Source organism: Cyanistes caeruleus, chromosome 9, assembly GCF_971803275.1.
Source record: "Cyanistes caeruleus chromosome 9, bCyaCae1.hap1.1, whole genome shotgun sequence".
Classification (NCBI taxonomy): domain Eukaryota; kingdom Metazoa; phylum Chordata; class Aves; order Passeriformes; family Paridae; genus Cyanistes; species Cyanistes caeruleus.
Genome location: NC_141709.1, coordinates 17,853,123 through 17,866,080, shown reverse-complemented (window position 1 = coordinate 17,866,080; position 12,958 = coordinate 17,853,123). Strand labels below are relative to the sequence as shown.

The window sequence follows — 12,958 nt, the reverse complement described above, 5'->3', positions numbered from 1 at the left end:
ATTTTTTTACTGTGATGCTGCGTGGTATTGTGCTTACTTCATTTAGGGTTAAACATAGTCTTCCTGTCTCCTATTTCAAGTGACATAACTAGGACTAAAATGTACTTACGCTTCAGTCTGTTTATTAACAACCTTCAGCTATTCCCAGAAGACTCAGGAAGTGCCTGTTTTCTGGCTTGGCTATGGTGAAAATAAGATTTCTTGGTGTTTAGGGGAATGGACATAATTATATCCTTTGGATATACAAGGCAAGTGTAATACTGCCCCTGTGTTAAGACAGCAACTATTTTAATCCAATAATGCTCAAAAATACATGGTTTGTGGTCTGCTATTGTCTTGGATAGACGTGTTTGAAAATGGTCTGTTGTAAGTTAGTGTGGGAATTAAGTTTAAAATTGAATGTGTTTCAGAATTAAGCTTTGGTTCAGATGCAGATAAGACTCAAGTATTCTAACAATCTCTATTGAGAACATATGTGAAAAAAATCTGGCTAAGTTTATTTAAAAAAAATTCTTCCCAACTGAAAAGTTGAATGAAATTAAGGGGGTGATTGAAAGCTAAGTGAGTGGGTTCTGATTCAGTTTACAAAGCAGGATTTCCTGATCTGTATTTTATGTATGCTTGTATTCTAGTGATACTTCATATGAATGTGTGTATGTGTTTGTATTTTTTTCAAGTGGTGGTGGTAAGAGAGTCCACTGTGACTGTTTGGGACATGGTACTTACCTCCTTCCTAGCTTGTAGGTAAAGATACGACAGCTGATGCACAACCATGGTGAAGAACTTGTTGATTGACAAGCACAAAGTGAAGAGGCTGTGATGGGTAGCAGAGAGGAAGGAGGCCTGGAACTGTGTTGTGGTAGAATTTCCTGAGGAGGAAGAAATGGTGTGTTTAGGAAATAGCCCTCCCTGCAGTGTGTGGCAGGCTGTGAGCCTGCTGTGGGACTGCAGAGCAGGGTCATCTGAGTGAAGAATAGAGCAGACCTGTAGGAACTGCAGAGAAGTGACATTTTCCTTACTTTAGTTTGCATCATGGTGCAGTGAGGTAAATATACTGTTCTAGTTCTTATGAATGTGACTATCTGTTAACTGAAGAATTCTGGAGATTATTCATTAACAGGGCAAATAGGTGTGGTTATTGAGATACCCTCTGTGGCAGTGCGTTCCTTTCCTCTCTTAACACCGGTGTTCAGTGTCCCAGTTGTGAATTTTTTCAGTCAGTTTGCTCTGCTGGTAGGAAACTATTGCTGATAAAGTCTAACTCATCCACTTAGTGGCACCGGTGAACTGGAGTGCACAGCTGTAATCTTTAATGTTTTTCAGCTGATCTGCTAATCTCTAGAAGCAGAACTTGATTCTTTTGTAATTATGGCTGCTCATTTCAAAAGCAGTCACAAGTGTTTCCATGCATATTCTGTCTGTGGCAGATTCCTCTTCTTTCCTGGAAACTAAATATGTCACACGTGTGAAGTTGTTGGGTCTCAAACAAGACATCCCCTCCTGCCAGACCTGACTTTCATCTAGAGTTTCCAAAACAGTTCCTTTGCTGCTGGTCTGGGGACATCTTTATGGAGAAAAACAGTCTTAGTCTTTCTCTTCCTCAATTGCATCTCTCCATTTTTAGCTTTGATTTAGAAAGCTGACTGGCTGTATACATTACCTTACATTGTGGCTGGATCTCCAGTGGCTCAGTACTTTTTTTGAGCTTTTTGCTCACTTTATCGTGCAAATATTTCTTTAATCATAGAAATTGACTTTTTAAAATAAAAGTTGACAGTGATACTGCTTTTTAAAAACATATGCTAAAGCTTAACAGGCAAATAAATTTTTCATACTTTGTTCATACTATGAATTTATTAATTCTTCATTCCTCAGAGCAAAGTAGTCTTTTGTCCAGCTAAAAGTGTCTTTTTAATTCCAGTTGTTTTTCTTTTGCATGTTAAACACTGTGCATTTCTAGCAGTTTCTCACTCAAATATTTTCAAGCTACAACATAGTTTACTGTTAATACCAGTGTATTAATTTTTGCAGAGTAGCTCCATGTCCTGAAGGTCAATCTACAAACTGTTTTGAGAAATTCTTTTTAGGAATTATTCTTCTTTTCATGTCTCAAAAAGACTAGCAGATTTTCTTCATAATATCCTGTATATATGCCCATACAATCTAAGTGAACTTTCTAGTATGAAATTAAAATGTGAAGTACTGTTTAATTGATGTATATGAACATGTTACTATTTTTCTCTTCTTAATCTGAGTGCCTCTGCTTTATTTCCAGTGTCACTGTGGCTTTTGATGTTGCTACCCTGAACCCTCTAATTGATATTAATCTTTTAGTCTGTAAAATACTTAGCCTTTAAGTTTGCTCACAGCACATTTTTACCTCTCTCTTGACTGTAATACCTAGATTGTTTTCAGAGAGGAATGAGGTATAATTTGCAGATCAGTCTGGAGCTACAATCCAGAACTCATAGAAAGCAGAAAAGCAAAACACTTTGTTTTTTGTTCTTGATATAGAAACAGCTCTTTGTTAGTTTTTAGATGTGAAGCTAACAGGGTGTTTTGAAAAGATAAAGTACTGTTGAGCTGGAAGCAGCTTTTGTCTGCCTGGTTGGAAGAAGCACATTGCAGTTACAAGGAAAAAAGAAAGACCTAACCAAATTGATAATTATGAAAACAAACAGGCAGGAATACAGAGAAATGATAATCAGTTCAGACAGTAAAATAAAAGAGCTATTATCCCAAGATAGAAAAGGAAGCAGGAATGCATAAAGATGGAGACAAAAGTAGAAACCAAAAACAGACAGTGAAGAGGTATCCATGAAGAGAAACTGAAATGTATTGTCAGAAGTAGATGAGTGTAACAAGCTCTAATTAAAATACAATTTTATAATTAATTTGTCCTGAAGACAAATAGAGAAAGGTATAGTATATTATACTAGTAACTTCTCATTAATATATTCATGAATGATTATTGGTTCCCATATTAATGTATGTATCAGGTAGTTCTTTGTATAAACACAGCAAAATTTTTTTTTTGCTTTGTTTCATTTTTTGAAATAAAGCAGTTTATTTGGTGATATCTTCAAGTAAAACAGTGAATCACTCGAAGGCCGTGATTATCATCTAAAAATAAAATAAATGAAGACCAAACTGCATAATGTTTCATAATTCAGTTTCAGCCTCCTGTTTCATAAAAGTTTTTATAAAATCTTTAATATGTTAAATAGTCGCTTTATGATGTTTTATAACTTAAAATATATAACTTCTTGAATAGAGTTGGGTGTTATGAAGCAGTCTTTTTTTTTCTACTGTGCTGCTTATGCAGGAAAAAAAGACAGGCAGAATTTAATCTATCATTTAAATTTATCCATAATTCAGGTTCATTTGATAAACCTTCATGGGCATTAATTGAGTAAACAAGAACTGCTAAGATTCGTATTAAGTTATCACCCACATTTTCTCACTTGACTTTCTGTGGACTTGTGTGGTTAAGTAAGTCATGGCTTTTCATAAGGTGATAATAAAATACAACATTTATATCCACAAATGCACTGGGGCTTTTTTGATGCCAGGTGTTTTGAATATTTTTCTCCTGAACCAAGACCTGACTGCTGCTTTTCCATGCTCTGAACACTGGCATAGTACATACTTCCGTATACCAGCCTGAACAAGGGTTAAGAATTTAGAGAGCAAAAGACAGGATTGAGTTTTTAATCTCTCACTCACTGACTTGGAAGTTTAGACTGGCTGTGCAGCCTGGAGAACAAAGAATTAGGGAAAAAAAATTCATCTTGAGCCAGTGCTTCAAAAGTGCAAATAAGATCATTTGGGTAACTGCAGACTAAAATTGTGGTCAGATACAAGTCTGGAAGTAATGGTGTACAGTTGAGTCAATAGAGAATAAAATGATGGTAGACTAATTAATGCAAAGTATCCTCATTTCAAATAAAATGTTTTATTAAGTAGATATTGCAGATGTAATTAATTGAGATTGGTTTCTGAAACTTGTAAGTCAATGTACTTGAATGTTTAATGTGATTCTTAAAACTTTCAGCTGTCTTGTCTGGAGGTCAGTGGAATGGGAGACTAATTTGAAAGCAATTGGATGTTACTGCAGTTGGCTAGTTTACATATTGTAAAGAAATAAATTAGTGAAACAGAAGAGTATTTTACAGAATGACACCACAATCCTAGCTTTAAATGCAAGTAGAATTGCTTTCTGAAGTTGATGAAAGGTGGGAACATTAACCCCTTAAAAATCTCAGTCTTGTTTAATGTCTTTTATTTGAAACTCCCACACTAGTCCAGTGTCTGGACTGGTAGCTTTGGGAAGACTAAATGCCCAGTATTTATGCTTTAGCATGCTCATCCCTCTGAAGAAATCTCCCATGTTTTTCTTTTTATTGGTTCTTGAGGCTTGTTTGGAGAAAAAACAAGTGTAAGTATGAGGAGGAGAGCGAATCTCAAGTTTAACCCAGGAGAGTCTGTTTTGTCTTGTTGATTTGAGTCAGGTTCACTCTTGGCTTTGATGCTTCAGCTTCTGTTTTTGTAAAGCTTCCTGATATCTGCAACCACATGATAACTGCAAACCTGGAGTGTTTATAACATTGATCTGTGGTTCCAGTAAAATAATCTGAAAGTAGAATTTAGTTAGGTGACATTTGTTTTGGAATAGTCTGTTTTGACCTACTACAAACTTCTTGTCAAGTGTCAGATTTGTTTGTTTGTAATGGAGAGGCTTTGGACTAAATTCCACTTTTGAGTGGGCAGTTTCTAAGTAGGGCCACCATCCGTTAGCTGACCTTGATTGCTTTAATAATAGTCAGCTGCAGTTTTAATAAGGCTTTTTACAAAAATTGTCTCCTCAGCTGCCAAGGGGTGTGGGCAGTTACTAGACAAACAGCAAAATATATTTGCTTGGAAATATTGTTGAGAATATACTTTATTATCAAGGCATAGATAGCCAGATATTGTAGGATGTGGTATTTTTTTTTAATAACCTTTTTCTGATCTAGTTAATGCAGTTTTCATATTTCTTATAAAGGAGCTAGCCAAATTAATACACTGATGTATTTATTTTGAAATTACAGACCTCAATTTTATTGGAACTATTTAGTCTGTTTTCTTCTCTGTACAGTATTGCTTGATTTTTGACCATTTTTTTTTTTCCCATTGAAGACATCACTTATATCTCAGTGCATTAGTTTGATTTCCTTTGTAGCAGTCTGGAAGATTTGCTGTTTGTGTTCTGGTACAAAAAGGAAGCTTTTTGCTTAATTGAGGCCCAGACCTCAAATGTGAGCTTCTGAAGAGGGACTGAAAGTAAATGAGTAGATTTGTGACTCCCCTCTGGAAGGCTTTCTGAAAAGGCCAGTCCTTTTTGCTTATTTGTTGATGTTGCCTTTATCTTTTGCTCATTTATCTCAGTGGCTTTACAGGACAGTGTAAGGTGATTCTTGTGACTACAGACTTTCATTCACTGGTTTATTGTTTATAGAGAATTTGAAAACTTGTGAAGCTTGTGGGGTAATCCAACAAAGCTGTCGTTGCACAGAACATAGTGTTTCTAGAACCAGATGAGGAAGAGGAATTAAGGGGGTGGAAAAGAATTTTTGACACGTGATCAGTGATGAAATCCTTGTAGTAAATTGTGATAAGTTTGTCAAATGTAGTTTTCATATTAATAGCAGATCTTGAAGGAAGTTTGAGCATTGGAGTCCTTTTTTGTTTCAACAAAATATTTGGAAAGCCACTGTCTCTGGTTGCATGTTTGGAAACAGAAGTAATGTGGTGTTCCCTAATGCTAATGAAACTTTAGCAGCAAACGAGAGCTTTGTGGTCTAAAGAGCTTAAGTAGGACAGCAAAGGCTTTGTTCTGCTGTGTGCTGAAGGAAGTCAGTTCTTTTTAATGGTATTAGGTATTGACTTCATGCCAAAAGCATCTTTTACAAACTGCTTTTGGATGCTACGTTAATTTTGTAAGAGTAATTACACAAATGAGTGGAGTATAAAAAAGACAAACTTCTCGAGGTTGATGTATTTTTATGCATATTTGCAAATGTGGTTTGACGCTACAGCCTGATAATTGTCTTCCTCTTCCCACACTCAAAACAGTGCATGTGCAGCTTCTCTAAAAGCAGTAGCAGAAGTGTCACTTAATTTGACATATTTTGAGTGGAAGTGTCCAGTTGGTGCAAAGTGCACATGTCAGAATAATGTGAGACACAGGCCCCGGTTTCCCACATACATTGAAATCTTGTCTTCACTCCCTCTCCTATCTCCTGTTTCTGTGGTTCTCTGGTGAAACATCAGGGAAAGTGGTTTTGGTGGAGGGAGTGGTGCAGGGGCTGGTGGTAGAACAGGATGGATGCTTTTGGCTGGCAGTACTTGCATGCCATCACACTGAAGTGTTCAAGGCACTAATTGGCTGTAGTAGTTAGTCCAACATTTGAGAGCAACCTTAATCCTGTTAGGTTATTTTTATTTTCCTTGGTTATATAGTTGTGTTCACCTGTCTTTAAGTGAATACACGTTCCTTGAGTCTCAGGCCTTGCAGGATTTTCTGGCATTTTTTAATTTAGCTGTAGATCATCCTACTGCATGTTGAAATTGAACTTAAATTAAATTGCTAATGCTAGAAGTCTACATCATTCATTAGGTTCAGGCAAGCTACTGAGTGCAAGAGACAGCCTCTGATAAACAGCCTTCAGAGCTTTTTTGTTTAAGTTAATTAAATTTTGAACTTAATTGTTTCCTTAGTTTTTTTCTTTTTCTGCTTTTTATATTTTAAGTTTACTGTGAAGTGTATTTGGATTCAGCCTTGACTGGACACAAACTTTGGTGTTTCAGTTACTTTTCTTTGGATTATTAAATAACTGCTAATTTTAAATGCTATTGTAAGCTGAAAATCCTTGATTTTTTTCTCTGTGGTAGGTTATTGTAGCATAAAATGCAAGTATGTGTTTGACTAACAGTGTTTGCTAGGAGGTATTTTGTACCTTTGTTTTCTCCTGCCTAATTCTTAATCCCCATATTTCCACTTGCTTTTTGACTCTTCAACTTGTCCTAATTAGTGTATCTCTCACCTGTTGATCAGTACAGAGTGCAGTGAAAGATGGGTTTTGAAGATGGTTTAATGTATTAAAAATTCCTAAACTTTTTTTTAAATGTAGTTTATTATTGACCATTTCTCCTTTTTGTTTTGTGCCTTTGCTGTAACTTTCTTAATTACTAAGGACAGATTTGCTTTCTTTGGAATCTCCTGTTAGAGCTGATTGTGAGCTGTGTATATAATTGTGATTTAATAAGCATTTTTGATATGCAGACTACACCCAACTTAGTCATGCTGCTAAAATTTGTTATTTTTCTTTCAGTGGGTAATCAATCCTAAGAGTGAAAGTAATTTTTGTATCCAATGAAATTAGAAGTTCTTATGTTTTAAAGCTGCCAGACATCTCTTGTGTGAGCTGTCTCTTATTGATGTAATAATGATCTTTGGTTGTGTCTGTTACCTTGGTGGAAAAGATTCACTTTTGAAATAAAGGGTTTTAAGAGGAAGGAGACAGATTTGCATTGTGAAAGTGATGAAAGACTCCTTACAGCTTAACATGCAAGTATTCAGAGCTGTGTTTACAAAAAGAGGTAGATCTGTTCCTGCACATGAACCCCCTGTTCTGGTTTATGGCTGATTCCAATATACACATTTGACTGATTTATAAGGTGAATGACTTCTACCCAAGTAGCAAGCATTCCCTCAGAGCACAGCTTATAAATAAATGATGTGTAAATCTGGTACTGCTGTGATTCTTAACTAATTCTGGGTAATTTTGTTTCCTTTTGTTTTTAAAGGATCAGTTTGATAACCTGGACAAGCATACGCAGTGGGGCATTGACTTCTTGGAGAAATACGCAAAATTTGTAAAAGAGAGGATAGAAATTGAGCAAAACTACGCAAAACAGCTGAGGTAAGATTTTTTTTCTTTCCAAGGGGATATTAAAAGTTACTTAAAATCCTGTAACACTTGGTGGGCAACTATGACATGCTGTGATTAATGTTTTTAATTTACAGAGTGAATTAGATCACTAGCTATTTCCATGACAGACCAGTTCAAACCAGAAAGCTATCTTTGGGTGTGCACTTGCTTGTTTGTTTTTGCATTTTTTGTCTTTTCTCTCACCCTTCTTTCCCACCTACCATTCAGATCTTTGAACTAAAAAGATTTAAGGCTTAAAATTAAAGATTCAAACCAAGGAAAACCATAGTGATTTTTTTGCACTGACTATCAGCACATTTGCTGTAAAGTGCATTATCTGTATCTACACTTCAGTGTGTGTGTGTGTGCCTCAGCTACTAATTAATTTCTCATGCTGAATTGGCAAGAGCTACACTACATTGTTTTAAGAAATCTGATGGAAATAATTGAGGAGAAGTTGAGAAAACAACAGGACCTTCCTGTCCTTAAAGCACGCCCTTTCCATAGCAGGTTTTGTCCCTTTGGGTGAGACTGTAACCCAGCCACCCTTTGTCTTACCTCTGTTCTATAGCTGCCAAGTGAAACATCTTTTAGGTCCAATAGGAATTTCCCTTCAGGGATCATACAAGGAGAGTAGCAACCATGAAATGGCTGCTTCAGAATAAAGTTATTTCTTCAGAATAAAGTAGGTTGATTTTTACCAACAGTGCACTCAGTGCTTGAAGAATAAAATTTAAAGTAAGACACTCCTGTGAACTTGGCCTTCAGTGCCATCTTTGCCTTCACTGCCTTGAATTCCTTTGGGGATTCAACTGAAGATGCTGCCTACCCTTGTCAGACTGAAACTGATAGCAGCTTCTCTCCTGCAGTTTCTTCCATCATCTCATCATTTGCAAACCAGATTGTTACTAGATAGAGAGCTGAGAAATCCTTCCTCGTTAAAACAGTAATGAGGTCCACAGCTGAGGATATGGATGTTCTCTATCTGGGCTGCTCATTTCCTTTTTGATTTCTTCATCAGTTTCTTTTTATCCAGTTGTATATATTCACCTAACATAACAACCTGTTGTTTTACTGAAGGAATTTCTTTCTTAGAAAGAAGAAAATAAATACCACTTTTCCAAAGCTGGTATAGAAGAAATTGAGAAGGTAAAGGAAAGTTGGAAGCATGCACAGCACAGTTTGCAGCTCTGTTTTGATTTAGAAATATGTTTTATTTTCACAGATCTCTATCAAAATCTTTTCCTTAAATAGTATTCACAAATGCCATTTTGTTTAATTTATATTTAAAGGTTCGTTCCACAGCTAGCAAGATGAGACACCACATTATTACTTCAGGATTTGACTAAAAATAGTAAATTTTCTCTGTTCAGCATTTTACTCTGGGTACAACTATTGATTTTTCTCGAAGTGTCTTTCAAAAATGAAAGAGCTTTGTCGAGTACCCCTTCTGTCAGATGGCTGGAGTGACTGTCCCTGTGCAGTAAGTATGACAGTTCTGGGAAGCACAGGTCTTGCTGCACACACGTTATACAGTGCATGCATGCACTTCCTGCCTGCTTCCCATGAGGGTCTGGACAGCACACACATCAGAGGGTGACTGATTTTCTGCCAGTAGACCAGTTCATGAAGCTGCTCTTTGATATTCTTGTATATGTATTCTCTGGAGGAGACTTGATAGTTTAGTAGTGAACTGTCTCGTGATAACAACTTGATTTCAGCCATCATTCCTCCTGAGGACACTCACTGTTTTTAATTACGTAAAATAGTTATGAGGCCCAGGGGAAATTGAGATCAAGCAAAATTGTCACCTTCAGAAGAGTTAGCCATCCTGCATCTTACTCCTGGGAAGTTCTGAGGGAGAAGATTTTGTGGAATGGACTGTGGTTCTGGTGAATTTTCATATTGGCAGCATATGGCTTGTGAAATAGATATTAATATCCCTACTGGAAATTTCTAGTATATCCTTTTGTAATGGAAAACAAGCTGAAAAAGAGTGTTGAGACTCTTTTTTATAATGCACTTTATAACTGAGATTAATAATGCTCTTGGTTAGTAGAGGATAAACAGTACAGCAAGTTGTCACCTCTTGGTAGTTCTGTGGCTCTCTTAGTGCTTGGATGGGAGATTGAGGAAAGCCAAGTTTAGACAGGAGATAAAGCTAGTGATGTATGGTGTTTTTTTCTGTCTTGGTTTTAGTGTGGACCGTGAACATCCTGCTGAGGTCACTGATGGATCTTATTCTCATGGACTTAAACCCAAGAGAACTTGAGTGAACTTTTCATAACAGTTTTCACATATTAGAGTCGTCTCCTGGCAGAAATTCACATTCACTTTGTGTATACCCTTGCATTTTGAAAACTTTATTTTTCTGTATACTGTCACAACGAGCCTTTCCCAGGTGCAACAGCCCCTCCAGGTCTTGTAGGAGATGGCAAATGATGCATGTATAGCATAAGAAGAGCTGTTTGAGCAAACTCACTATATTCTTACTGTATGCAGGTGTTGCAGCTCATGGTTGCCAAGTAATTCCAGAAGTGATAACTTTTCCATATACTGGTTTTAGGTTACAAGTCAGTTCTTGCTATTCTTCTTTGATACTGAAAAAATGACAAGAAAAATTGGGGAATCCTCAATTGTCTGTGGGGGGGGGAGAAAAACACCTTAGACAGCTTGTCTTTGCACATCATGTGTTCTGAAACAAAAAAAGGAAGCGTAATGTGATTTTGTTTGAGCTAACTTAAAGGAGGATCTGAAGTTTTGTATGGTGTAGGTTTCAACTAATGTACTGTGTTACCCCAAGGTTTGCAAGGGTTATTAGAGGCTGTTACTGAGTTACGGGGATGTGAATCAGGACAAAGTTATTGCAGTTATTAAGATATTCCATTTTAATGATACGACTATTTAATTTGTTTTTATTTTGTAATTGGAAAAAAATTAGATTTAGTATGTGCCAAACTACTGTGCTCTTGACTGAATTTTTCAGTTGAATTCTCAGATGCTGTTTTTCATCAGGATTGTTTTTTAAAAGGGGCAAGGTGAAGGTTTGTTTTGTTCTGCATCATTACACACAAAATAATTCTGGAGGTTCATTCCCTTTTCATCTTGTCTAAAGCATTATGACACTTGAGCAGACAGTAGAGTTCCACTTTCTGTGATGTTAGGCAGTAATACAAGTTGTACCTGCAGGTGGAGATGAAACTGCCATGGAATAAAATTTCTGAATATGGTCAACTTCTCTAAAGTTGGTTTAAAGCAAATAGCTGTGATTGTTCTTGATCTGTTTGTTGCCCATTAAAATTGAGCATTGTGATCTCTGGAGACATCCAGTTACTCTGACCAAATCTGTTTTTCGTGTTCCTTCAGCATACTGTTGTGTTTAAGTGATATTTTCATAAATACAATATTAATATATGCAGTTGTCTAGTCAAACTGAGACAGACAGTTTCCACATTTTTATATGCATAATCTTGCTGTAAGCGCAGATGTAAACCTGGGAACACAGATTATCACCACATGTGATCATTTCTCAAGACTTTCTTCCTTTGATTGGAGCTGAGATTTTTACACTGCTCATTAGTATTAAAATATGGTTGTGGCAGGTTTTTTTTATAATCCTGCTGCCATAAACTTAATATAACATAATATAATATAACATAAACATGTGATTCCTTAATGGTTCCAAGGATATTCAGCTTTGTAAACTTGAAGTCCGGGTTACGATTTTTTAAGATTGATTGCTCCAGTGTTTCTAATGAGGTGTTACTGCACACAGTTAATTGTTATTATTTTCACCCAGTGAAATACTACTACATATAACACATAACTACATAATACTGGTGTGCATTCACTGAAGATATCAAAATGGTATTGAAACAATTACTTTACATAAAAATAGGAAATGCTTTTAAGTACTTATTGCAATTTTAGCTACTTATGAAAGCAAAAAAAGTTTGTGACCAGGCTTATTTGTTATGTGATGTGGAGGCTGTAGTGGTTTAATATGAGCAGATACCACAGTACCTGAGTTGCTACCTTAATAGAAATTGTGTTGATACTGCTGCTTCTGTTCTGTACATGCTGTATGAATTGACTGAAGAAAACTTAGCTTTCAGTTGCTGAACACAATTTTTTACACATCTGTAAAATTTTGTGTAGATGTTCTATGTGCCTGACTATAAGTAATTTTTATCAGCTGAAGTACTTTTTGAAACTTCTGCCTAGGTGACTTCTCTTAAAAATCAGGTTCCTGTCTCTCTGGTGTTGACCTGAGACCACTTTATACCAGGAAGTGATGTTAATAAAATTACAGGAGCAGCACAATTGGATGTGGTTAATCCTGTATAAAATCTGCTTCCAAATGGCTGGCTGTAAGACAGAGTGAGATAGAAGCCATCAAAATTTTACTTCCAAAGAGGATTCAAGTGTCATCAGCTGCACTTTTCTTAGGAAGCAAAGACATTAATCTTGTAGATACGTTTCTGTTCTGATGATCACCAATTACTTGTAGAGTTTTCTTATAAACTAGTCCAGATCCATATCTGAATTCTGAGATTTAGGCATGGATTTAGACTGAAATGTCAGAGAATGTTATGCCCTCTTAGAAATGTCAACTGGCTCCTCTTTGAAAGAATGCTTCACTCTTCAAATCCATGCTCATACTGGCTGCTTGTCAACCTGTGCTTTTTCAAAGATTTAAATTTAATATTTCAGTTTTGATTAGGTATTGGTATTCACTTACTGGAAAAGCCATCTATGCATAATTGTTCACATGAACACTGTCTATTTCTTTGATCTCTAAAACCTGCATTTGCTTGTCAATTCATTTTTATTGCCTTTGATTACTGTACCTTGTGCTGTGAAATCCTAATGTCTCAAACCTGTGTGTTCCTTTGATCCAAAGGCAGATGAGATTCACTAATGAAACTGGCTGTTATTAGAAGAAGGGATTATATAACATTTTTGTCTTTCTAGAAATAGTAAAC

At 36.2% G+C, this 12,958-nt stretch overlaps 1 protein-coding gene across 6 annotated transcripts in view; it reads left to right on the top strand.

Annotated features, from left to right (window-relative positions):
• Window positions 1-12,958, top strand: part of FNBP1L (formin binding protein 1 like) — a 58,193-nt gene that overhangs the window by 21,728 nt on the left and 23,507 nt on the right. For all 6 annotated transcript variants that reach the window (XM_086901899.1, XM_086901897.1, XM_086901898.1 and 3 more), the window contains exon 2: window positions 7,849-7,964. In XM_086901899.1, the coding sequence (XP_086758025.1) occupies window positions 7,849-7,964 (116 nt within the window). The remainder of the gene's footprint in view (window positions 1-7,848; window positions 7,965-12,958) is intronic.